We start from the raw sequence: 25,313 nt of genomic DNA on the forward strand, positions 1-25,313 counted from the left end.
ACTGATAGGTACTTCGGTGACATCTGTAAAAACGCATCACAAGAAGCTTACCAACCATCGATCAAGAAGGTGAAGCATAACCATTCAGTATCCATCATTAAAATGTTGTTCAATGGCGCGCCCGTATCGCGAGATTAATCTCTAATTAACAAGAAACTAACACAGGGCGAGGCCGCCTCTGTATACGGGACACACTGCGCCAACGTGACATCGGTTTTCCTTGTGTGCGCCGTACTGCATCATCCTCTTGCCTTTACGAATACACGCCCGCGTTATTTGGGCGCACGCTTTTATGAATCCTCCGGCAAAGTTCATGGCTCCCTGCATTACGCCGCGTTAAAACGTACTTCTGCGTGACGAAAGAAAGGAAGACACCGGCGTCGCTTTTGAAAGTGGCGTAAATACTAATTACCTTCGTAGCCGTGGTTATGCAACTGGGGTCGAGCGTTTTCGCGCCGAGGACATAAAGAAGAAACAAGGGGGAAAAAACGAGAACGAGACGTGAAAAGAGCTGGCTTCCGTCTTTGCGCGCGAGATTATATGTACAGGGCGATTCGGGTAACTGGGACGGGCCGTGGCACGTTATTAAAAACGAACGAATAAACAATGCTAGCGGAGGGAAATGTTGGTTTAAACGAGATCTATCCACGCCTGGAAATATCGTAAAACTGAAGTCGTTTCTTGAGTCATACTGTATAGTCTGTTTTGCAATGAAAACTCTTTGTATCGTTTAGAGGAAGATTTAGGATCCAAATCTTGTATGAGTTTTTTACAAGTTGCAATTGTATTTTCATTCGAACTATCGTACTTTAATTAGGGTAGATCTGATTTTACATTTCGTTTAAGGGGGTATTCCACTGTGGACGGTAGAAGAATCAAGCTACTTTTAAAGATTTCTTTCTCAGTAAATACAACATATAATGAAATAAATCTTTTTGGTTTTTATTAAGCTACTCTTATATTATACCAAAAAAATTAAAAAGAATATTTTTAATTTGTTTTACTTGGTTTTTACAAAGCGTCAATATAGCACCTACATAAAAACGGTATGTTCGTGGTGCAGGTGATTTTCCGGCTTAGGCTTATCTGTATTAGAAAATTCGAAAAGATTCTTAATCATCAGCACAATAATAAAAATTTAACAGCGATCTTGTGAAATGGTGTTGTAGCAATGCACCATCGGTACCAAATTTTGAATTTATAGAAAATAAGAAAATTATGCCACTATGAACAAAGTGAATTTTTTTAAAGTTGAGAACGTACATATGTAAGTCCTTAACTAATTTTTCGTTGCTTCGTTTAAAATGTTTCACAATGCAATTTTTTTAGATTCTTGGGATAAGTGAGGTTGGTGGGGTACAAGCTTAACAATTTGATACTACTCTACCACTCTGTGCTCTCGAAACATTAATCAATCTACGATCTATGGAATCCTCACCCTAAAAGATTGAATATCACAAAAGGAATTGATCCACTAACGACTTAGTTAAGTTTGTATTTATAGTTCTGCAACATACTGTTCGTTTTTAAGGGTGAAAAAGTGAATTATTAAAACCGCGTGTGTCCTCGCCACTTGTTTCCGCAAGATTCTCCTAGAAACTTAACACCGTCCCGTAAATCCAAGCGTGACCCTCTGCCCCCATCCAAGATGTAGTTAGCTGGCCAAATATCTACAGGTTGTTCATTGTCCCACGTGCGTTGTCCAATACAAACGTGCTGATTTCGTTAGGCGTGTCTCTGGCCACCAGCCAGGACATTTACACCACTCGAGAACACAGAAACTGCAAAAGTTTTCGACTGTCTCGTTCCGAGTGTCTCCCCCAAAACATAAACAGTTCTTGAGCACAGTTCCCAAATACGTGTAAAGGGGATGCTAATTTATACAGTGGCCCCTAACAGGTTATACCAGAGGGAACGCAGTGATCCTCGGAAACGATTTTCCCGAAAATCAAGCTCCATAAATTCAATTCTATTCTATGCGTCAGTATGCATCTCGTATGAATCTTGGTTTCACAAAAGCTGTGCTATATATATATATATATATATATATATATATATTCACCTATTTGATATAAGCACAGTTGTGCTAATTGAATTACACTGTAATTTAATTACATAATTCAAACCTTCCATTTAATTAAATTCCTAATTATTGCAAACAAACGTGTAATTGAATTGCAATGTAATTGAAATACAATGTAAATAAAGTACAGCTCAGAATTCTGAAGAAGTGAGATAAACGTTTATATTTATCTTTCATGTCTATACGACGCCCAATTAGTGATTAGTGATGAACTAAAAGTGTTATTTTAATAAGAGCCAGTATGAGTGGAGGCTATTGTTCCATTGATGACTCTAGGTCCAATATTTTTTTTTACTTTGAGAATTTAAAGCGAAAGAGTCAAAAGAGGATAATTATCATGTTACGGCGTTTCAATGTGGAGAAAAGAGAAATGGAACGATATCAAATATATGGGGACAGCATCAGGTCCGAATATGAATTTAATGTAAGAAGAATTATTCGTACTGTCATTCAACAAATATGGTGAATAAAAAACACATCATTAGGAAAAGGGGGACGTGCCTTTGACTCTCCTTTTTAACCAAGATTTGATTTTGGAAATCAGAGCTATATGCTAATATTAATTGTTGACTGTGCACTGCTGATGATAGCGTGCATGGTATACAGATGAAGAGAAAATGAAATTTGTCACGTCCCACGACAGCACAGTAGATTATCTCTTCAAACCACAGACTTCACAGGAATAGACATACTACAAAGTACAAACACAGTACCTATTTAGTAAAGAAAGAACACTGAAGGGTTTAATTTTCACGCATCTCTCATTAAAATACATAAATTTCATTGCTCAGCCGAAAACCAATTTAAAAATTGAAAAACGCCATGAAGAATAGTGTAGTAGCTACGCATTAAAAAAGAAAGCAGTTCAACAAGAACGTATTCTGATTAGAAGAGTAACTGTTGCAACAGTAAAACTGTATTATTATCAGCAAAAGCCTCTAGTATCTAGAAATACTTTTAGAAAAGCGTAGTCTTTGAACATATTTAATTCAGATCTCAAGCTTCGTGCTGTGCAAATGAATTACGTTGACAACCTCTGGAAAGAAATGAAAGCAGGAAGAAGATAGCACGTGGAACGAAACAGATACGAAAATGTGTAAGAACACTAATTCTCCCTTCATCCACTTGACGCGATACATATGAAGTACATGGCGTATAATATATGGCGAAGTGGTTTACACGCCCTCTAATGGGGCTGGGAATGGGAGAGTCTGCCTTTCACGAGTCTTAATGAATATCGATGAATAATCAACGCGCCAGTCTCGAGTACGATGATACAACTCGTCCTCTAATAAACACTCTTGTAACCGATCGAAACTTTTTACTCCAGACATTTTGCGGCTCGCGACTGGTACTTTAGAAATATTCACGCAGTTTCTACTTTGCTTAAACTAGCAGTGCCTATGCAAACATACTCGTAATACCAGTCGTGAGTCCCAAAAAAGAAAAGACCCTAAATCGCCCTCATTCAAACAGAATTCCTATGCTTATACGTAAATGGAACAACTAAACAAATTAGAATAGAAGTGAAGGCCAATTCGGTTAGGTTGTAGCAATTCCTGAGAACTACATCAGTAGAAGATGTAGCAACCTGTCAGACAGAATTTCCACGCTGCACTGGATGGAGTTTTGACAGCAGTTACACAAATCCGTCAAGTTGTTTCTACATTAGATGATGCCAATGAAGTAGGTACGTATTATTTTATTTAAACCCAATCTCAATTTATGGGGCGAAACACTCCTTTTTCCAATATCCAATATTTTTCATCGCTGGAGCGATATTTGCATTCTCCTCGTGAAACAACTATAGCCTATTCCCCTTTTCTGGTGGAAAACAGAAAAATAAAGGACAATACCAACGCATTTTTACACTTTCTTTAAAAATACAAATCGAAATGCCTTTCGTCTGTTAGAAACGGTCTGACAAAAACGCAGATACTCCCTCAGCATGTACATACACCTACAGCATGTAAAATATCGTAAAAGAAATATTTAAATATCGATGCCAGATATTCCATTAAGCATCATTAACTGAACACTTCTGCCATTGGACTAAAGCATTCAATTATCGCGAAACTTATAAACTCACAATCCAAGTGATTGCTTTCGAAAAAAAAAACAGAAATTATTCTACCAAAGTTGCAAGATCCACTAAGATCATTAAACATTCTAGATAACAAAACTCAAAACATTCTTCGTTTATCGAGCAAAATTTATTATAAAAACTAGCATTTCAACCTTTATCCTTCCTGGAGTTTATTCTTTCAACAAAATCTGTCCTAATCATCGCATATCTTGCGACGAATCAGGTCGAAATAACATCTTCCGAGCTTCTTGTACGCGCGAAGTTCGGTTTCACACTGCCACGAGCAACTTCCCAGTTGAAGGAGGTAAAAATAAATTCCTCCGAGTATGTTACACGTGGAAAGTTTAGTTCCGTGTTACCACTGACGACTGTTCACGGTTAAAGAAAGTCAGATTCGTATTATCGTTACTTCGGTTACAGCTTACAATGCGGACAAAGAGCCGAGCACGGCAAGAAACGCGAGCGCCCGTAGCCTCTATTGGAAGGCCGAAGCAGTGGCAAAAATATATGACGATTTCACAATGGTAGACGACCAGGAAATCACTGAGGGCTTCGCCGAGGAATCGATAGTGTGTCGGGACGTGAGAAATCCAAACGACCGGCGCTCTACTGCCGCGAAATTGAGTCCATTATCGCCTTGGTCAGGTACCCTCCAATACCATCGATATTCGTTTAACGCGCCGTTTTTTCGCCAGTGGGGGGAGGGGGGGGGTGACAAACAAGGGTTTGGCAAGAAATATAAAATTTAGGACTCGGGGCCAGTAACGACCGAGAAGAAGGGACGGCAGACGAAACAGACGAAGAAGATAGAAGCTATCCGAATCGTTCTGAAGGAGTGAACCGAGAGAGGAAAGGGAAACAGATGATAACCCATGGCTTTCAATTCCACTGAATCTCTAGAAAGATCCTTTTCTCCTTCCTCTGTGCCATTGCTGGAGGGAAACTCCGGGAAAAAGTGAAGAAGAAACGGGAGAAGTAAAAGTCCTCCTATGATTAAAGTAAAAATTTTATTCATGAATTCCACCGCATCTATTATACGTACTCGAATAAAATCTGTCGGTGAACGATTGCACGACCTGGGGGGCGGTTCGTTCCTAACGAAAATATTGAAATTGTATAATTGCGCCGGCCTCTTTACCGAACAACGGACTTTGTATAATCAACGCGGAGGTGGGACGTTTCGTTTCCATCGGCCCGGTGGAAGCGAGAGGCCCTCGAGTAAAAGGGGCCACGATTTACGAGAACAGGGGATGCACGCGTTGACACGACAGGCCAGCTAGCTTCTCGACGGAAGCTGCGCGCAAAAAAAAAAGATCCCGCGAGGCTCGGTGAAGAAATTGACGAAGGGTTGCCTTGCTTCGAGAATAACGCCTGAGAAACGTTGCTACGTGGTCGGGACGGGGTGTACCGAGGAATAAACATCAGGCGGTCAGTTCTCGCGCCTTTCAGCGCGAATAGCCTGGCTACGCCTCGGGTGCCTCGCCGTTTCGCGTGTTTCTCGCAAGTTTACGCGCCATTGGCCGCCAATCTTCAGAATGAAACTGTCGCTGCTGAACAGACTCTCAGCGCGTGCTCCTCCGGGAACAAGAGGGCGGAAAAATGCAAGAGGGAGAAGACGCTGCGGGGAAGGGAACAGGCATTCGAGTGAAGAGAAACGGGAGGAAGGAGTTCGGTTCAGGATGGAATGCTCGTGCGATCTGTGGGCGACGAATAATCACATTTAACACGTCCAACGATGCAAGAACAATACTCCCAGCTGACTCTCGTACGGATATATTACACATTGTATTCCATCGGCCACGGCGAGACTATAAACGGCGATATTGCCGCGCGGCGGGCAACTTACAATGCAGCTTAGAAACGAGGCATCTATGTGATGGAACCGCGAGACTCTAAAGTCACGCTATCGTCCAATCTGCCCCTGGTACATGCCCTTATGCTTGCTTAATGAATAAGTAGTACATGTGATCACTTGGGAAAGGCTAGCTTCAAACGTTGCTAACCCCCTTGTAGCACCTGTGTAAAGGTCGCACAGTGGGTGATGGATCTGCTTTCTTCATTCGCTTATGATCCGCAGGAATTTTATAATCCGTATCGGTTCGATCTGGCGGTTAAATCGTAACACTTTCGATGCGAGGTTTCCGCGAGTGTGGAAGCCAAAGCCACTTCGAAGTTCAGGAAAAATGGTAAGTGCAGTCGCTGACATCGCATCGATGCTTTCCCCGAACTACGATCCTCGTCCCCTTTAAAACCTTCGGAAAAATCATCGGGAAACCTGTTATCGCGTTACTTCCTGACCTCGATTTCGATCTCGTCGACGTAACGAGGTGTAAAGGTTACGACTACGGGTAACGTCCCAGAGTAGAAACAACCGGTCATTCCTTGATTACACTTTCACGCGTGCCTTCGGAGTACGTGCAGTATTCCTTTAAATTCATCCCTGCCCTCGCAACTTCGCGTTAGAAGGGGGGAAAAAATACATTTCTAGGTGACTTTTGTGCTTCCAGCGTGGTGGCCGCTGGGAAGGAACACAAAGGGAGTGGAGGAAAGTTGAGACGTAAGGAAGACAACCGCGAAACTTTTCGTTCCTTCCCGATATCAGGAGCCAGCGGAGAACAAAACTGGGACAAACTTTAGATGAGAGAATATCGATATCACCGCCGAAAGGAGACAGTATTATTCTTCGGTAGAAGGTTACGAAACTCGGAAGCCTCGGATGGCGTCCCGATTGCGGCTCGAGGTGACGCACAGATCCGCGAATAATTTCGCGAGACGATCCGCGCCGAGTGGGTTTTTGCGAGTCGTCATTAGCTTTACGATCCTTGCCGGCAGATTTACATGAGCCACGCCGTAATAGGTCGTGGAAGAAGGTGACGATAAATTTCGTATTCTAGTGCTGCTGGTTTCACAGACCGTCTCGACTCGGAATGGCCGTGTAATTTAATGCGCGTTTTGCGAGGCGTCTGTTTATACACTTCCTGGGGCATGGCCATGGAGCCAATCATATTTTCATGAGGAAAAGATAAGTACGCCTCGTTACCGCGCTTCCTTCGTTGTGTGTTTGCTCCTGGCAGAACCATCCATCCATTCTCTTTGCCTCAATGAATCGTAGGACCATTAGTGCGGATAGAGTTCTTTTGGTATAACTTTGGTCCTTTTTATACGTTTACATAATCATTTGATGCACATATATTAGAGGTACTTTTATCGAAAAATATGACAGTGTGTGAAAGGGCGCAATATGATTTCGTATATACATATGCTTTATTAAATTCTACAATTGTGTAGAATTAATTTAAAGTCAGGGATGTTTCTTCTTTCCCCTGAAAATTTTGTTGACACTTACAGTGTTTTCTACAAGGAAGAGTAAAATTCACAAAATTTAGAATGGATGTATATTACTCTTACTGCTGCATCCATTCTAAATTTGTGAATTTTAACTTCCTTGTAGAAAACACTGTAAGTGCCAAAAATCAAAGTTTTCAGTCTTTAGATAGCTAAAAAACAGCACTGATTGCTGATTAGTCTTACTGCTGCATCCATTCTAAATTTTTGTGAATTTTATGTTTTGAAACAGAATATTTATACTCTTCCTTGTAGAAAACACTGTAAGCGCCAAAAATCAAAGTTTTCAGGAGAGAGAAGAAACGTCCCTGGCTTTAAATTATTTACGAAATTTGATTTGCTTCGATTGCTAAACATGCTTCAGTATACACTACCCAGAATGCATCACAGAATTTTCTCTTTTAGCACTATTGGTTACTTATTTACAAAGACAAATTGCATTAAAACTCTATACTATGTATACCACTGACACGTAGAACATTTTCCGATAAAAACTTTTTTTTATTTTTGCCACTTAACAGTGTTATCTACAAGGACTCTTCAATTCTTGTAAAATTTCCACCCAGAACTGAACATGACCTGACAATATGTATCCAAAATACAAATCGCAAGCCACAACCGTAGCTACTTTTATCCAAGCATCGCGAATATTGCCGGAAATATGCATGGCACTTTTAACCTATCAGTTCACCACTATGAACTTATTTTTACAACTACCTGTCCCTTTCAACTGCTTATAAATACGAAATGTTGGAGAGCGAATCCCTTCTTCTGGAGGAGCACTCAGGTGTCCGTTCATCCCCCATACGAACCACATTACGTGGCAGACAGATTCGCCCTCCCCGTTTAAAGGACCACCATATTCGCGAAGGCTGTACATTCTGCGATGTAAGCTGCGTGCCAAGTTGTCACTTACCTTTAGACGAAGATCGTTGACATTCCACACCCGGCTGGCATAATCGTTAGACGCTGCGAGGATCAGTGATCCCGTTGAGTCGAAATCGACGGACATTACTCCAGCGTTACTGCCCACGAGAATACCTTTACTCTCCCAGGCACCTGAGGAACGTAACGATTACATTAAAGCCAACCCCACGGACAAAGAAATCGATGCCCTAGAATGGCATTCGTTCCTAGGCAATCCCCATTCACTCATACGTCGCCCCATTGTCTACGATTCCGCCTGACTTAAGCCTGTAACTAAACAATCAACTAATCCGAAAAATCATCCGCATCCATTTCTCCCCTTCATTTCCAATTTCCTTCCAACCGCGACCCCTTTCGCCCCCATTCCCCCGAACCGTTTAAACCGACTACGTAGTTGTTCAGCTCGACGCGAAACGCAAGGCGCGTAAATCGCTGGATGATACGAATCGGATAAGGAGAATCGGGAGCGGAGATTTACAGTAGTGGAGAAAGACAATGTGCTGAAGCGTCGCGTCGGGAAAGGGTGAGGAATCGAGCGGAGCCGTGGAACGGTGGGATAAGCGGATCTAGCCCGTTCAATAAGGACGAATGTTTCATCCAATTTGCAACGTGGCGAGGGGATTACATCCGAGCACGTTATAACACGTGTGCGATCGCTTCGCCGTAGCGGGGAGAATGTTTCTGCCCGGCGAGCCGGGGTTTTAATAGGCGCCTACGTGCACGCCTATACACCGACGCGCGTATCGCACCAAGTAACCTGTTGATTCGTTAACATACTTCATTAAGTGGGTGGAAGAGAGCCTTCCGTGAGAGCGTCGCGATATGCTTCGCCTGCCACGTACGATACCCCTCTCCTATCATCACGCTGTAGCCGCTCAACGACTTCAGTCGCTCTCTATAATCCTCATAGGCAAACAAAAACGTGCGCAACGTAACGGTCGGACCGATAAAGAACAGCCCCGATAGCGGCAGCCGGGTTTAACGCGCTCGTTCTCGTAATTACCATTTTATAATTCGCCATTGAATTAGCCAGCCCATCACAATGGCCCGCGATCGATTTCTTTGGCACCCCGTTATCGCGCGATTCTTTCTTTCCCCCGGCGAAACAAAACGAACTTCTCAAGCACGTATTTGTATTCATGAACAGAGGATGGTAGCAAAGTTTTAATTACTTCATTATGGTAAGTTTTAATGAAGTTCCAAAGTGACTTTCGTATCGCTTTATTAGCCCGCGTGATCCCGCTAAACGTGAGGAAATTATATTTTCGTTAAATATTCGGTTTCCCGAGGCCAGTGGCTCGCGAAGATCTCTGTGTATCACACGCGGCGCGAGTAAATGTCGACTTTTCTAATTCTCCCTTCGGCTGATATTCTATTCGGACTTGATGCGATGCAACGAATTCTATCTGTTTGCGAAAAACAACGATTCGACCGCAAACCCCAAGGCCTAAGGGATTTGCAACAGAAGCGAGAGCTGTGTAATAATTTACCCGTTCTATCGCAACTCGTTACCAATGCGAGTATTAACGAGGCCAGTAAATTGATTACAGAGTTGCGAGATCTCGGCACTGGCACGCAATGCCCGCGTAATAAGGGTCGTTCGAGGTATCGTTTACGTTGATTAATCGCGTGCGTAACGACGACACGTGTACCATGACCAATATTTAAATTCAACCACGTTTTATTATAGTGCGATTTTTTTTTTAATTAATCACCTTTTGTAATGATCCAAAGTTTCACTTTCCTGTCGGCCCCACCGGTGGCGAGGAACCTCTCGGCGGGAGACCATTTTACGGCGTAAACCTCCCCGTCGTGTGCGTTCTGCAAGGGTTATTAAACATTTCACGTATAAATTTCGAAAAATGCTTGCATGCAGGTAGCGATAGTTAATGTATTAAACCTGTCGAATCATAATTATGCTTTACGCCTGAGTTGCGTTGAATAAATTTCGAACGAGAAATAATTCTGCAAGGAACTGTGATTAAAAATTGTATGTCTACTCTTGGAGGTTTAATAAATTACTATGTGGCAAACGGATTAATACGTGATAACTGTGTAGGGCGCACATTAGTTTCGAGTTAGAAATGAAAGGAAATAGTAATGTGCGTTCACTTGATGGCAAGTTGAATTTGAATTTCAGAAATTCCGAGCTATTGCTAACGCAAATAATTTCGTATCTTCAGCTATTATCATGCATTGCAGAGATTTAAATTCATGTTGAATCATACAAGCTGAACATTTCAAATTACCACTCAGATAGTGTTGGCTACTTGTGGCGATACGATCAAATATCTCGAAAGTGAATTGCTTAGTGGGAAGAAATAAGCCAACGTTTTCAAGGCGTAGTTTCTTTTTAAGTGCAACTATATATCTTCTTGTTTGTGGTATTTTGAATACAGCCAAAATTTAGAAATGATTCATTTTCCGAAATAACTTGTTCAGAATTGTATGTTTCACTAACTCAAATTTTTGTATTCAGAATCATTAAGAACTCATGTTTCATATCGTTGAATTCATCTCAATATTAATTAAAATTGAAAAAAAGAAGCTTTACATTGAAATAAATAAGGATAAATATAGATAAAATAATTTCATTCAAATAATTCCTTCTAAAAGACGGTTGTATGATCCCAAGAAGCAGAAACATTTGTAAAGGTAAGTTCAGGTATGCTGGCCTGTATATGCTCCAGATATTTTATGAGAATCATTAATCGTTAATGACATCGACCAAGCAACTCGAGTAAAATGAACTTAAAAAGCTGGTCCATAATTATAATCCTAGCGTGAGATAAAGTATGCTCTTAAACATTGAAATAAATTCGTACTGTTTGCAGTTTTCATGCATGGAACGCATAATACATATTGAACGTCATTATGATAATGTATGCTATATAGAGTGCTTTAATGAAGCAAATATTTCACTCTTTCCAGGACATGAACTTCCAACATTGTGAGAGGGCTTCCTGACGTGAGTTTCATTTGACAGAGCATGGAAACTATGGATTTTGTAACATTAACAACAGAGGGATTTTTCCCATTATTCAGATATAATAATATAATGGAACAAAAATTACTTTTTTTATTCCTTCCTAAGTTCTTGAAAAATACTTAGATTGTACTTGAAAAATGGTAAAAAATTTCCCTCTATCGTTATCAAAAAACTCAGTAATTTAGATGTTATTTCGAGCGACATTCACAAAATGAACACCCTATGGGAAAACAGAAAAATTCATTTAGGAAAGCGACTTGAAAGCTTGTGTTTTAAAAAGTCTAAAAGAAATAAAATAAATTTCGTTGCTGAATAAGTGCATATGTGAATCTCACTAAATACTACTGTTAATAGTAAAATAGACCACGTAGGAATATACTTCGTCCGTACAAAATATATTTATATTCTTATAATCACTCTTTTCCCTTTCTAAGTAATATAAAAATTCAAATCGTGTTTCCAAAGGTTTCATATATTAGTGTTGTCGATATAATTGTGAACAGAACAAGTATACTTAAATAAGTTAAACGGTGTTAAAATTTAATACTATATTAAACTTCACTTATTACAAACAATATAGGTACCCTCCTTACATATATTCCACTAAAACATAACAAAGGATAGATTTTATGCGATTCTAAATACCACTAAAACATTGATCAGTACAATAACGTCTACACGATAATTTCCGTAACGTAACATGCACAGGTAAGAAGTGTAAGATTCATAAAAAGTAGTAACAAGTACCCAGCGGTCACGCGTACTCCAATTAAATAGCCTATTTGTTATAAATACGAGGTGCTAACTTAGATCAGATGACATTATCCTAATGCAACTATTTTAATACAAGTACAATCTTTCCTAATAAACTATACTGCTGCCCGCAGAAAATACTCGAGAATCGTCAGAAAACCCGATCGATCAGCTCATAACATAGTATAATAATTTTTATTGTCGTTTAGTAAAATAAATACTGTTTAAGTCGATCTAAGCTTTTAACACAGGAATATTTGCATTAGCATTTGGAAGAAATAGGTAAAATAATACATTCATTTCTCGCTCGTTCTGAAGAACAAGTCACATATAGATATTGATATCCATATTACGAGAGTCAAATAAATAATCAAATGAATATCGTATGTCTATGCGAGTATGGTAATTCCTCGAACAATGCAATTAATTCCATTATTATAATCGGCCGAAATATGCTCAAAAGCACTTGTCCCATTTAAAGGCACCCCAGACATCCCCAAAAAGCAGGCTCGCGTTGCAACGAATTAATGGACATTTGTACTGAAATTTCCACAACGATAGCACGATATAAAATATGGGTTACCTTTAAATCACTGGCAATTATTTCACCGACACGATTTCACCGACACTGATTTCGCAGACACTCAGTTCGCCGACAATGTTTATTTACCGACAAACAGTTCATCGACATTGATACCGACTTCTACTGGTATAGGTCTTATTATTCATTAGAAGTCGGCGTCGATGTCGATTAACTGATTGCCGGTGATTTCAACGTGTCGGTAAATAGACAATGTCGGCGAACTCGGTGTCGGTGAATTCGTGTCGACGAAAACAATTGTCGGTGATTTAAGGGTGACCCATAAATTATCCCATAAATGAAAAGTTTTGTCAACGTACAAACGTGACGGACACTTTTGTCGGCACTGAGGTAGGGAGACCAGAGATTCCTTCTTTCAGACTCGATCGATCTGGGCTAACGGATCGCGTATCGCGGGCTGCGTCCTCCAGCTCCTTTTGCATCTTCGCCTGCTTCTTTCTGCAAAAGAAAGAACAGACGGTTCCCGTAGTTTCGTGAGAATTAAAGGATCGTTGAAAGAAACGGAATAATGTGTACGCAGGAAATATACCCAGGAAAACATCGAGAAACACCACTGATTTGTCTCTGAGCGAACCGTCAGATTGTTATGCCTCATGCAAGCTAAAACAATTAGTATCACCAATTCGTCGCCATTGTTACACATTAATATACATTAAATCACATTAGTCCCGCTTAATCGCTGGTCGACAATCGTTATGCTCGCACGTTTCACTGGAAACGTCTCCTTCTCTTTCTTTTCGGAACGATGTCTGCGTTTAACAGTAAGCACAATTGCCCTTTAAGCTCTTGTATAAGTTTGCTCATTCGAAGGAGATCATTTGGAATTAATGCGTTAAAAAAAAATGTATGTAGAACATTCGCGTCCACCAAGCGCAAACGAATGAAAGGTGTAACGACGTGTACGAACGTTTCGGCGCGATCTGGTTCCTTTAGCGAACGGCTCAAAGCTACGAAATAGTGCATTAAGCGTAATTTCTGTCACGCCACTTGCTCAGACTTACCCGAACTTTGATATGGTATGCATCAAAAAGGCTGTCGGGCTGGAAAAACTCTCGCTGAAACGAAAATGTCAAGCAGTGTGATGTGCTAGCGTAGACAACCCTACACAGGATCTCGCATACATATCTCCAGCTTAACGATTTTTGCGTGCAGCATTAACAGTTTGTTACCTCTGGCTGCATATTGTCCCTAATCTTCCAAACGTTACACATCGAGTTAGATAAGCAAACTCCAATGATATTTAAATGCGAAACAATTGGCATCTAGCATCTACACTTCAGTTATTGAATAACTCCCTTTGGGAATAAATCGTGTAAGAAAATTCTCAGGATACTATTTACATTGTAATTTCAGCAGAATTAGTGAGACGTGTTATTAATATGTCTACTAAAATAACTGTAATTTTGTTAACAAGAGAAATTTAAATAATAGAAGAGAATAAACATAAATACTATTCAATTTCTAATAGTTGGAGTGTATGAATTATGAAACTGACCAAGATGTCTTCATAATTAAATGTTCGTAAATTAATATAAAACACCATGCTAGAAGACTTCATTAATTGTTAGTTTTATGCAAATAACGTTCACAGATTTCGACGGTAAAAATTGTAAATAAAAAATATTCGAGTACATGATGCAATCTTTGTACAAATTTAAAAATTGTATTTTTTTAAGCACTGCTAACATGTAAAGGGACAAGTTGTCACTATCAGGAAATCCTTTCTTGGATCAGCTTTATTTCTGAATAATGAAATCATCCCTGCAAGAATGGCGGATAATTTTCTATTTCCACAAATGGCTGGAAGATAGTAAGAGATTGAAAAAAAAATCTTTACACGTTTCACGGTTTATTATGCACCATTACGCAGCGTAATAGGCCAAAGGTGTGTATAATTTTATTCTAAATACAATATATATATATATATTAAATCTAGTGAATAATGGCGTTGCATTGATAAGGATAACTGATATTAATGTCGAATCTTTTATCGTTATTAAGTACCTTTGTAATCCACTTGTTTATTAACACTTCAACGGTACAAGATAAATGTATGTAATAAATCTGCTTATACTAATTTATAATAGCCATTTGCTGCGTACACGATATATCGGATGCACCCAAAATAATGCCCGGCAGAGAACTAACAGAATACTTCGTAGCCATGATAATAAAATGTCCTTTATCATTTTGAAACCTGAAACTTCAATCTCGATAATCGTGCATATCGATACATCATACATAAATTTCGAGAAAATAAAAATGAGAGGAAAAATGCATTAAAAACCCGGAAATGTATTGGATCTCTTGCTATTTGAGAATATATTTTGATCGAAACGAAGCCTCAAATTGTAAAATGATAAAGAGCTTTCGATTTCTTTAGCCACGAAGAATTTCCATGTTTCGATGTGTTTCACAATTCTGAAGCGTCTAATACACTTTCGTTTCTTTTGGAGCAATTCTATGTGATAAATTTAATATAATTCATTATTGCAAGTAATATTATTAGTATTTATTATTATTTCTTGATCCGGTATTTTCTTCGGTATCCCAAGTGTTATTTGCTTTTTTTTTTGATAATATTTCCTGTAAATCACTGGGAGTGCCTGCTCCAAGAATATAGCATCGCGATGTCTCATCTTTCGCAAATAAACGTTTGTTGACCAATTTCTTAGATCCATAGATGCTATCTTTCTTTCAAATCGTTTATCATTCGCCGAAATTACAGATAGAATCAATGTCCAATAAATAGTATAGACAGGATGTGAGTTTATCTTCTTCCACTTCTCACTAGAATTCTGTGTACGTGGTCTCATATCATTTGCAAATGCGTTGCTCATTAATTCCCAATTTGTAAAATGTTTGTAAATTGAGACTAATAATTGTCGTATTTAAGATGATTCCATGGACGTTTGCGTTACACCAATTTGTAATCTGGTTTGAATAAAGTATAATTGACCTCATCTTCTGATCCTTATGTATCCGCTACTGAATTTCAAAGTCACAAATTGCCATCCGGTTTTCGTAGGCAATAAAAAATATGTTCATCACACATATTCTGCAACAAGAATCCCGCGTAGATCCATCTTGCGGTATATCCACTTCTTATTTGAGAAGCTAACATAAGAACTTGGCTTTTCCAAACCGATGATATGTAGTTCGATCAAACAGTCGTGTTTGCTTTCCAATATTGAATAGCTCATATTTTATAATTGAAGTCGATAATCCTGGCTTCTTTTTTATGTAAACATACACCATTTTCCAACAGTTTCCTCCTTAGACGATATGAGTGAATGAAGTATAATAACACTACTATTTATATAAGTAAAAGATAGGTACCTCTTACATAGAAATAATTGCGATATTTCGAAAAAATGCATTGCGATTTATATTCGTAAGCATTCATTCGTCTACCACTAGAATGTAATGAATAACTGAATAATGGAAGTATGAAATATTGTATTGACCGAAGATCTCGAGCACTGATATTAGTCACTCTTATCAATGGAACGTATTGACACACATCTCACGAGGAGAATACAAACAGGCTTAAGTGATTACTTCCTGTACGCCGTAAAAAAGAAGATAATTATTACACTCTTCGATAGAACGTAATGCACTATGAAATTTGTATTTGAACAATTTATTTCTGCTTCGTATCATTTCCATGACGCTCTTAATAATTCCAGGCGGAATTTCATTCGTGAGAGTATAAAATGGTCAAAAAAACCTTGCTTCGTTCTTACATTGATTGCCTTTACAACTCAGCAATATTTAAAGAATGCAAAGTTTTTTGTGTTATTAAAGAAACAGGACATGTTTCTCTTCTCTTATCAGCAGTTTGGCACAGTTACATAATAAATTATAACATACAAAGTAGTGTTATTTATGACACTGGAGTTAACTTAGTGATAAGGAGCTGGCACTGGAGTTAACTTAATGGCCACTAAATATTAAAATTGCTACTGTAATTAATTAGATCATTTTAAATATTTCATATTATAAAACACTCATTACGAAAAAAATTTATTCAAATATTCTACTGTATAATCATATAAATTATACAATTTTGTGCTAATTTTAAAAGAAAAATGTATAGGTTGGACTCTATTATAACAGAGGAGTAAGCGATGTTTGTATCGTGTTCAAAACAGCATAATATACAACACAAACAGACGCTGTTAAATGGTCCGGAAAAACTCTGATACAACTTTGTCATATACAAACGCAGATCATGCAATTATAAAGTGGAACTTATATCATGCAAAATTCAGCTGACAAAACACCAGGAGAAATATTTTAATGAATATTAAAATAACAAAATAGAAAAGAAGAAAATCTAGAAAATTTTAAGTGCTAGTAGAGAAATAGTATTATTAAAATTTAAGTCACACCTAAACACGCACAAGCGAAATGCGAAATTATTTATATCTAATACAAACTCAATGGAACTCGAATAAATAATGCAAATAATAAACAAAATTAACTAAATAACACTAAGAAATGTCTGTTGCTCTTGTAAATACAAGAAAATGTTCGACAACCACGTTCTTTATCTGAAGGAAATAAATATTACATAAAATAATATTTCATGTGTGTTAATTGTTCCCGAAAAGAAGTACTTATTTTACGAAGTAAAGATCATCATAAAACACTATAGCACGGTCAATGACCTGATCCCTTCGAAGCGGAAGTTTATACGCGGTATCAAGCCATGTGCTTCGCCTCTTCTATTTTTATTACGCTCGTGTGCTTACGAACCTTGTCCTATGAAGCTTTGGAAGAATTTACATTACACCCAGACCTAGTCTTACCAAATATTTTTCCGAAATATTAATTTTAGAAGTTATATTATTAGGTCTACGGTAAGAAGAAGTTTGCGTTGTGTCCGAAGATTTAAAATTTCTATCAAGTCTACAATAGAAAAAGGATTTACTTGTGTAGGTGTGTACCCTTAAAGGAGTTTTATCAATAGATATTTTTATATTATCAAAAGATAATCTAGGCACACAGGATATGATAGACGAAAGTATTCTTTCAAGGGCAAAGACAAAGTGAATTTAAATCTATATATATATATATATATATATATAAAAGAAGAAATCCTGACTACCTGAGTGACTGACTGACTGACTCACTCACTGATTCATCAACGCCCAGCTCAAACCGTTTAACCTAGGAACGTGCAATTTGGAAGGTACATTGTTTTCATTACGTAGGCACACACTAAGGAAGGATTTTTGGAAACTCTATCCCCAAGCGGATGTTAATCGAAGTTAATTTCAACCAAATTTACTCAAATTTAGTTGCTCCAAATAAAAATTTCTAACGTCGTCAATTAAAACCGAAATTAATTTCAACTGAATTTATGAAAATTTGCACCTCCCACTGAATATTTATATTTAATAAAAAAAACTTGAAGTTAATTTCATCCAAATTTACTTAGGGGCAAGGGGGTGAAATGTATTTTCGATATCGATATATTTCGATTCGATATCAACTTGATTTTTACTTCGAAAGGTTACCCACATAAATGCCTAAAATCCAATTTGAGGATTTGCCCTAATCAACCCGGGGATGGTGAAAAGGGGCGAAATGTGTTTTCATAGAGTCCTTAATATCTCTTAGGCCCGAAGCGAAGCGCGGGTGCATTTTGCTAGTAACCTCTATATATATATATCGTGTAATTAAAAATATATTACGGTTTAAAGCAAAAACTTAAAACCATGTGAACAAATATTGACTGCTATGCTACATTTCCATAAAAAGCATGCTACTGAACAGCAGCATAAAATTTGCATATGTAAATAGTGTGTGAAGACAGAAAACTGTACAAGCATTTACCGAAATACAGACAATATACCAAAATATATATGGCGACGTAGCTTCTCATATATAGATAAATAGTAACTCCAAAGAAAAAGAACAACTGTTATATGTAAGAACTATTAAAAGAAAATAATATATTTACTCACTTCAAGAAGTTGTCATTTTCTTCGTTCACTTTCTCCGCATCTCGAGTTTTGTACTTAATTAAGCGTTCTACTAATTGACGATTTTCTTCCTGAAAGCATACGTTATTTATTATTCTTCATCCGCTGTGTTCTTATTCTATCAATAATAATTAGTTTTCTATTACTAACGAACGTAGGTAAATAGTGCTTTACGATAAATACCTGCGCCTTCCTAAGTTTCTCCTCTAAAGACGTGAAAGCGAGCTGCAGGGCTTGATATTCATCTTTCAGCATTTGATTAATGTTTTCCAGCTCTACCTCTCTGCTACGGGATTTAGTTAAGTCTAAACGTAAACTGATATTGAGGTCCATGCTTTCGGCGAGGCTGCAAATTTCGATAACACATGAATACGTTGCGAGCACGTTTCGCGTTCGGATCGAACAGCGTCTAAATATTATCCGCACTTTAGAAATACACGAAATTAGATACCTGGTCTCCTTGGCATGAAGCTCTTTCGTCACTTCTTGTACTTTATTATTCAAATCTACTATCTGTTGCGTATGTTCTCCTTTCCGCTTATGTAATGTTGCTAATTCTTCTGCTTGTTTCAAAAGACGAGCGTCTAGATCCGCGTTTGTGCCCAACGCAGGCGATCCGCTGGCCGCATTCCGGCGAAGAGTCTCATTTTCTATAGTCAACTGAATGTTTTCGCCGCGCAGCGTGTTGGAACTTTCGAACAATCTGGTATCTATAAATTAAAAGCTGCGTTATACGTTACTAAATTGCAACCGAAATTCGAAATATGATTTACTCCATTTCATGGATATAACGGAGCTTGAGTTAAACTTCGCTGGGATTAAGGGAGTTAAGTAAATCGATAACTGTAAATAAGCGAATCTTACGCAAACTGATGAGATCCGCGAAACAATATGTTTGCTTCCGATTTCTTTCTTGGAGTTGGAAAACTAAATCTTTCCTCCAGTTGTTATTATCTCTGGAAAGCGATGGTACACCTGGCTCGTTCGCAGACATTTTCACTGTACGATATAACTCGTCGATATCCTCGCAACGTGAACTTATTTTTATCCCTCCTTATCAAAGTCGTATAAAAATCATTTGACAGAAGAACAGTTGGCAAATATTTTGACAATCTTCACTTCTCAGCACGCTGTTGTCCCCACGAAAAGTTCAGTCCCGTTCAGCGAAGTCACGTTCGAGTCTCGGTCACCATCGACATCGAAAGGTCTCGAGCTAATCGCATGACATTCAGATCTACTCGCAATATTTTGAATTAGGAAAATAGCTACTCTAACCTAATCGTACCAAACACTACACTGCTACCCTGAAATTGCCGATCATTCGAAACATCGATATACACTGGTTTGCGAGTTCGCGATAAGTCCATTCCGCGGATAGTTTCAGTTGAGTAGATAACAGCGGATAAAATATTTTTCTTCAGCCTTTGTTGGGTAAATATAATACGCCCGTTTGTAAATAACGCAGATAAATTAGCATGGAAGACAACGAATTGTATGTATAAAAAAAAGCATGGAATTTAATTGAATGCGTCAGAGACATACGTGGCAGATGATGAAACAGTTTTCTCTGTTTTCTACATCATGCCTGTCCCGACCCGTTCGCATTATCCAGGTTCGATACATGAATTTGTTAATTGATTCTCTTAGCTTATCAAATGGCACGCGTCCTTCGAAAATATTTGTGCTCAGGACGTTTTGTATTTTGAGCGATCAATGACCCGATATATGGTACGAAAAGATAAGTTTGCACACCCTTCGAATATTTACGTTTAAATGTCGATTACCAAATCAAAAATGTCACGTGGCAAATGTGACAATTCTTTTTTTAAACTCTGCCATTCTGAGATAATCTTTGTGTATACTTACACGAAATTTATTTTAAATTAACCCTTGCTTTTTGAATGAAACGTTAGATAACGTTCATGGCTGATGTCGAAACGCAGATAAAGATGTTGTTTTGGCTTACATCTTCCAAGTCCAAGGGCGCTATCTCACAATGAAATTTCAGAAAAGGAACACCCAAAGGTGTCGATGAAAAAGATCAAACGAAATTAGTGTTAGCACAATGAAAATAACTAATAGATTTATATATTCTTCGTGTGGTGCCTTGAAATTACTATCCCACAGTTTTGATAGATTTTAGTTTTATAAAAATAGGTTATTTAATACTTATTTTAAAGTAGAATGTAGAATGATACTATTAAGATTCATATTCACTGAAATTTAATCGCAGAAAGGGTGGTAAAATATGTAGAAAGCAAAAAGACCAATTATGTCAAAATTATAAAAAACTTCGTGCCACTGGTATTCACGCGGCAGGGCCGTCCCAATATGTATTTTACGTGATTCTTAACACTGACCTACATCTGGACCAAGGAACAGCAGCGGCTGCAGTAAGAATGTCTCTAGCTTACAAGGGGAGGGCACCATGTGGTAGACATCGATTTTGATCAACCATGGCACGATGGATCTGTGTCGAAAATAAGTAAATAGGTGTCCGAGCGTTTCTGCCAATGGGCCTTAATAATAGAGATATTTACATGGATATTATTAAAAATTTCATAGTGGTTTTAATGGGTAAAAATCCCACATCACCCTGGCGCCCCGGGGGAGGATTCCCCTCTGAAGGAGTCGAGGGGTACCTTTTAAAGATTTTCCCAAGTTAAAAAAAAAAATAAAATAAAAAAATAATAATTTATAAAGTTTTTTTTAACGTGGATACGTCTTCGAAAAGCACCCCGACACCTCCAGAAGGGAATCTTCCGCGGGTGCCAGGGTAGTGTGGGACTTTTACCCACTCAAACCCCACGGCCACTATGAAATTTTTAATAATTTACATGTAAATATCTCTATTACTAAGGCCTATTGGCTGAAACGTTCGGACACCTATTTACTTATTTTCGACATAGATCCATCGTGCCAAGGCTCATCAAAATCGGTGTCTACCACATGGTGCCCTCCCCTTGTTAGATTATTTCGAAACTTATGTAGCAGCAGTTTTAAAGTACAATATAATCAGAGACGAGATATAAGAGACCTATATCTCGTTTGTATATAGTACTATTTACCCGAGTTACAAGAAAATTGGCAATTACATATGTGCGTAAGATTGCTTATGACTCTTAGCCCATTTATTTTAGATAGCGCGAGGTCTGATCTTACTTTATACTCAATTGGACTGTGATCAAGTAAAATGTCAGTATGTCGATAAGTGGATAAGGAACGGGTAATAATTTGCTTATATATATATATTCGTAGTCACTTTATAATGAGCACCCTAGTTATTTAATTCTTAACTCCTTTCGTAAACAAAGAAATCTAAGCTATTATGTAATAACAGACGAAGGATAATAATCCTAAAGGGATACGATCATAAGCACTTGAAGTATCTCGAAGAAGAAGTAAAGTTTCTAGCGCTTGGGTCCAAAATAGTCCGCCAAAGCTGGAGCCGAAATAAAGAAATTGTTGTTCTAGCGATTTTCGGGCAGAGGGAAGAACTGGATGAAGCTTTCGCAGGACTTTCGTATTTGCGATAAATTAAATTGATTCATCAGCAACTAGTTAATTCGTCATTTAAATATACGTTGTTTGTCATGGAACATGCTGTACACACATTGGCAAGCTTAATGTACGAAGGTGCAGCTGCACGTTTCCGTATCGACAACTGGTACAACGTCCGTCATGTTCCCTGTGTGGTCAGTCGTAATTACACATGTAACCACATGTTCCCTGTTTGTAAACTATTGTTACTCAGCGATTGAGCATTTGCAAGAATCAAGTTTCATTGGCATGCGGCGCGACTTATCATCGGAGTAATCGCGTGCGTCGGTATTCAGAAGGTTGGCATTGCGACAGCACCAGTGGGACGCTCGATGGTAGCGTTACATACGCTTCGTGAATATTGCGGACGTAGGGACGAAGTAAAGGACACAGCGCATTAAAGCGGCAAAGGTTCCACGCGAAGCGGCGCCACGCCCGCCCCACCACGCAGAACGGTTAGTCAGAGGGGACAGAGAAGAGGGTGTTAGTCGGCGCAGTCGCTCGCCGCGTTTTATGCAACCAGTCTTGCTTCGGAGCGAGTGAATATACTCCTCCACCTTTGACAGACGGGGAAAGCGTGTACAGTGGCATCGGTGTCCGTCTGGCCGCTTGTCGCTTGGTCGGTCCTTGTCAATCACACGGCCAACTGTTCGCTCCGACGAGGCAACCGATTCGGTCCAATCCGGTTTTCTTCGTGCCCGTGACACCGTACGATTGTGTAAACGTCTGTAACTACGTACAGCCGTATCTTCGCCAGTTGTGTGAGTTGACTTTGCCGGCGTGAGCAAGCCGAGACTGGGAAGGCGGTGTCGGCTGTGTATTCGGTGCCGTTCCTGTAATCGCAGGGAATTTTACGTACGCCTCGGTGACGGAGTTGAGTAGTACGGGTGGCCAGCTCGTGTCCACCGATCGTGTGTCAGTGCAACGATAGTCCGGGCGTGCTGCTAACACGGGTGTATTCATCGTATTATCCACGGCTTGTGTACATATAGATGTGTGTATGTGCGTAACGTGTGCGTAGAGGAAAACAAAATCGTCACTGTTGGGCGAAAGAAAGAGACAGACGGCGAAGAGAGGGTGGGGAGAAGCCGAGGCGGCCGTGAATCCACGATACGTGGCTGGGCTCACGCCGCCGCCGTATTACACACGGCACGACACGAAACACGACGACGTCAGCCCAGACTACGGGAGAAGAGAGGCGCGTATTTGCACGGCTTACGAATTATTACGAATTCGTATAGCTCCGACGCGCCTTTTGGCGCGTACAGCCTCCTCGTTCGGTCGACATCCTCGACCTCCTCGTCGCCACTATGGCGGACGACGAGGTTCTCTTCGACGAGGTTTACGAGCTCTGCGAGATTATCGGCAAGTGAGTAATGAAACCATGAGAAAGAACGAGACAGCTGCGCCCTTGCATTCGTGTATGTGCGTGGATGCGTGTGCATGAGTGTGTGTATGCTGTCAGGGGTAGAAGAAGAGGGAGGAGATAGAGAGGGAAAGTGTCAAAATGAGGGAAAAAACGCTCGATGAAAGGGTGAAGGAGGATATAAGAAGCTGCTCGATGGCGAGAGGATATCTGCCGACAAATGTGCCTCTGTCCTGTGTGTGTATGCCTCTTTCTGTTCTGTTTCATAGATGTGTGTACATGACGCTGCGCGTGCTCACGTTTAGGCGTATGGACGGGGGATCGTGCGCGTGCGCACGGAAGCATGCACCGCGTGTACGAACGATGACGTGTATATGTTGACTCAAAACGGGCAAATGGGTAACAACGCAAAAGTAGGGGGAGGATGTGGGTCTAGTAAGGAAACCGATTTGCGTGCTGTACTGTTCGTACGAATTTTCTTCCTAAGTAGTCTCTGCTTTTCGTCAATTCCATGTAGTCACACGATCCATCCCTTTTGTAATAAACCAATAAATAAATCACTGCCATTATGTTTCGTTTCTGTTTCTTTTCATCCAATTGATTTAACCCTTTCAATAACCCATATTTACGTAACACATCGAGTCTGAAATTCTAACTCTAAATATTATTCGCCAGACTGTTACGGAGTAATGTATTTTCGCAAACTGTCGCGAACGAAATAAAATAAATATTCTTATAATGATTGATAATAAATATTATCACTTTATCGAGTGTATGCGTTCACTTTACATCGTAACTGGAGCAGTATTGATAAAACCAGCGATACATCACTATAGCCAATGGATAAATATAATAAAACAAATAGCTGATAGTATGCACCTACTAGTAGTGCGTCGTGCAATTTTTTTATTGGAGAAACATCTACAGTGATACCATTCTACATACTGTTACATGTAATAAAATGAAACTTGAACAAGGTGTCGCATGCAACGCGGTAATAAATTGATATAAACTTTCAAAAAATTCACTGCAGCGGTTGCTGTTGAAATGTAATGAAATCGATAATTTTAAAATGTTTATTGTCACGTAAAAGCATTGTCGTTGTTAAAATAAAATACAGTTTTTGACAGGCAGTATAAAACAGGAATTGCAAAAATTATAATTTTGGACGAAATAACCAAATTTGGTAGCAAATATTATTTATGAACTATATGAAAAACTGCCGCCAAGAAAATTAAGTTATAACGAACCCCAGAATTGAATAAATTTATATATCTGCATACAATAATTCAACAAAAGCGGGAATTTTCTGTAATTTGTTACATGATCGCAACATGATCTGATAATATTTTAATTTTGCCAGTCAAAAGTAGTATTCCAAATGTTGTAAATTAAATTTTGTACTTTAACCAGTTGTATATATATATATCGCATATTTTTAATTGCAGTGTTATTTTTTATATTAATTTTTCACACATACAGTAATCAAAATTTACTGCCTTCAATCTTTTAATAGAAAAATTGTCTAAAATATCATAAAAGATTATATGGATGATTCAGTGAGAAATGATTTTAACAAGTGATGTCGAGTTCACTGTCCTTACTCTTTCCCGTACAAATGAAGTTAAGG

At 38.9% G+C, this 25,313-nt stretch overlaps 3 protein-coding genes across 25 annotated transcripts in view; 2 read left to right on the plus strand and 1 right to left on the minus strand.

Moving 5' to 3' along the window:
- Positions 1-20,271, minus strand: part of Atg16 (Autophagy-related 16) — a 679,282-nt gene extending 659,011 nt beyond the window's left edge. For 2 of the 14 annotated variants that reach the window (XR_013087045.1, XM_076826314.1), the window contains exons 1-8: positions 19,642-20,262; positions 19,229-19,487; positions 18,961-19,123; positions 18,760-18,848; positions 13,786-13,839; positions 13,084-13,222; positions 10,157-10,262; positions 8,431-8,573 (exon numbers count right to left, since the gene is read on the minus strand). Coding sequence is in view for 13 of the 14 variants with exons in the window: in XM_076826314.1 (XP_076682429.1) it covers positions 8,431-8,573; positions 10,157-10,262; positions 13,084-13,222; positions 13,786-13,839; positions 18,760-18,848; positions 18,961-19,123; positions 19,229-19,487; positions 19,642-19,771 (1,083 nt within the window). In the remaining variant the exon portion in view is untranslated. Of the gene's footprint in view, positions 1-8,430; positions 8,574-10,156; positions 10,263-13,083; positions 13,223-13,785; positions 13,840-18,759; positions 18,849-18,960; positions 19,124-19,228; positions 19,488-19,641 lie in introns of all 14 variants that reach the window. The other 12 variants (XM_076826311.1, XM_076826316.1, XM_076826317.1 and 9 more) reach the window with 9 other exon arrangements.
- On the plus strand, positions 20,253-22,327 carry LOC143376564 (uncharacterized). The gene is made up of 4 exons (XM_076827043.1): positions 20,253-20,269; positions 21,011-21,170; positions 21,918-22,003; positions 22,118-22,327. Exons 1-4 carry the CDS (start codon positions 20,253-20,255, stop codon positions 22,311-22,313), a joined length of 459 nt encoding a protein of 152 aa, XP_076683158.1. The 3' UTR covers positions 22,314-22,327.
- Positions 22,328-22,782: 455 nt separating this feature from the next.
- The window catches only part of Cask (peripheral plasma membrane protein CASK), a 250,585-nt gene continuing 248,054 nt past the window's right edge, over positions 22,783-25,313 (plus strand). For all 10 annotated transcript variants that reach the window (XR_013087042.1, XM_076826255.1, XM_076826260.1 and 7 more), the window contains exon 1: positions 22,783-23,686. Coding sequence is in view for 9 of the 10 variants with exons in the window: in XM_076826255.1 (XP_076682370.1) it covers positions 23,628-23,686 (59 nt within the window). In the remaining variant the exon portion in view is untranslated. The remainder of the gene's footprint in view (positions 23,687-25,313) is intronic.

Source organism: Andrena cerasifolii, chromosome 14 (assembly GCF_050908995.1).
Source record: "Andrena cerasifolii isolate SP2316 chromosome 14, iyAndCera1_principal, whole genome shotgun sequence".
NCBI classification, from domain to species: domain Eukaryota; kingdom Metazoa; phylum Arthropoda; class Insecta; order Hymenoptera; family Andrenidae; genus Andrena; species Andrena cerasifolii.

What these genes read in the sequence shown, in the direction of transcription:
- LOC143376564 (XM_076827043.1), top strand. An exon ending in AAGGAACAGCAGCGGCTGCA is followed by an intron (nt 21,171 to 21,917) that starts GTAAGAATGTCT and finishes CATTTATTTTAG; the next exon opens with ATAGCGCGAGGTCTGATCTT. An exon ending in GATAAGTGGATAAGGAACGG is followed by an intron (nt 22,004 to 22,117) that starts GTAATAATTTGC and finishes ATGTAATAACAG; the next exon opens with ACGAAGGATAATAATCCTAA.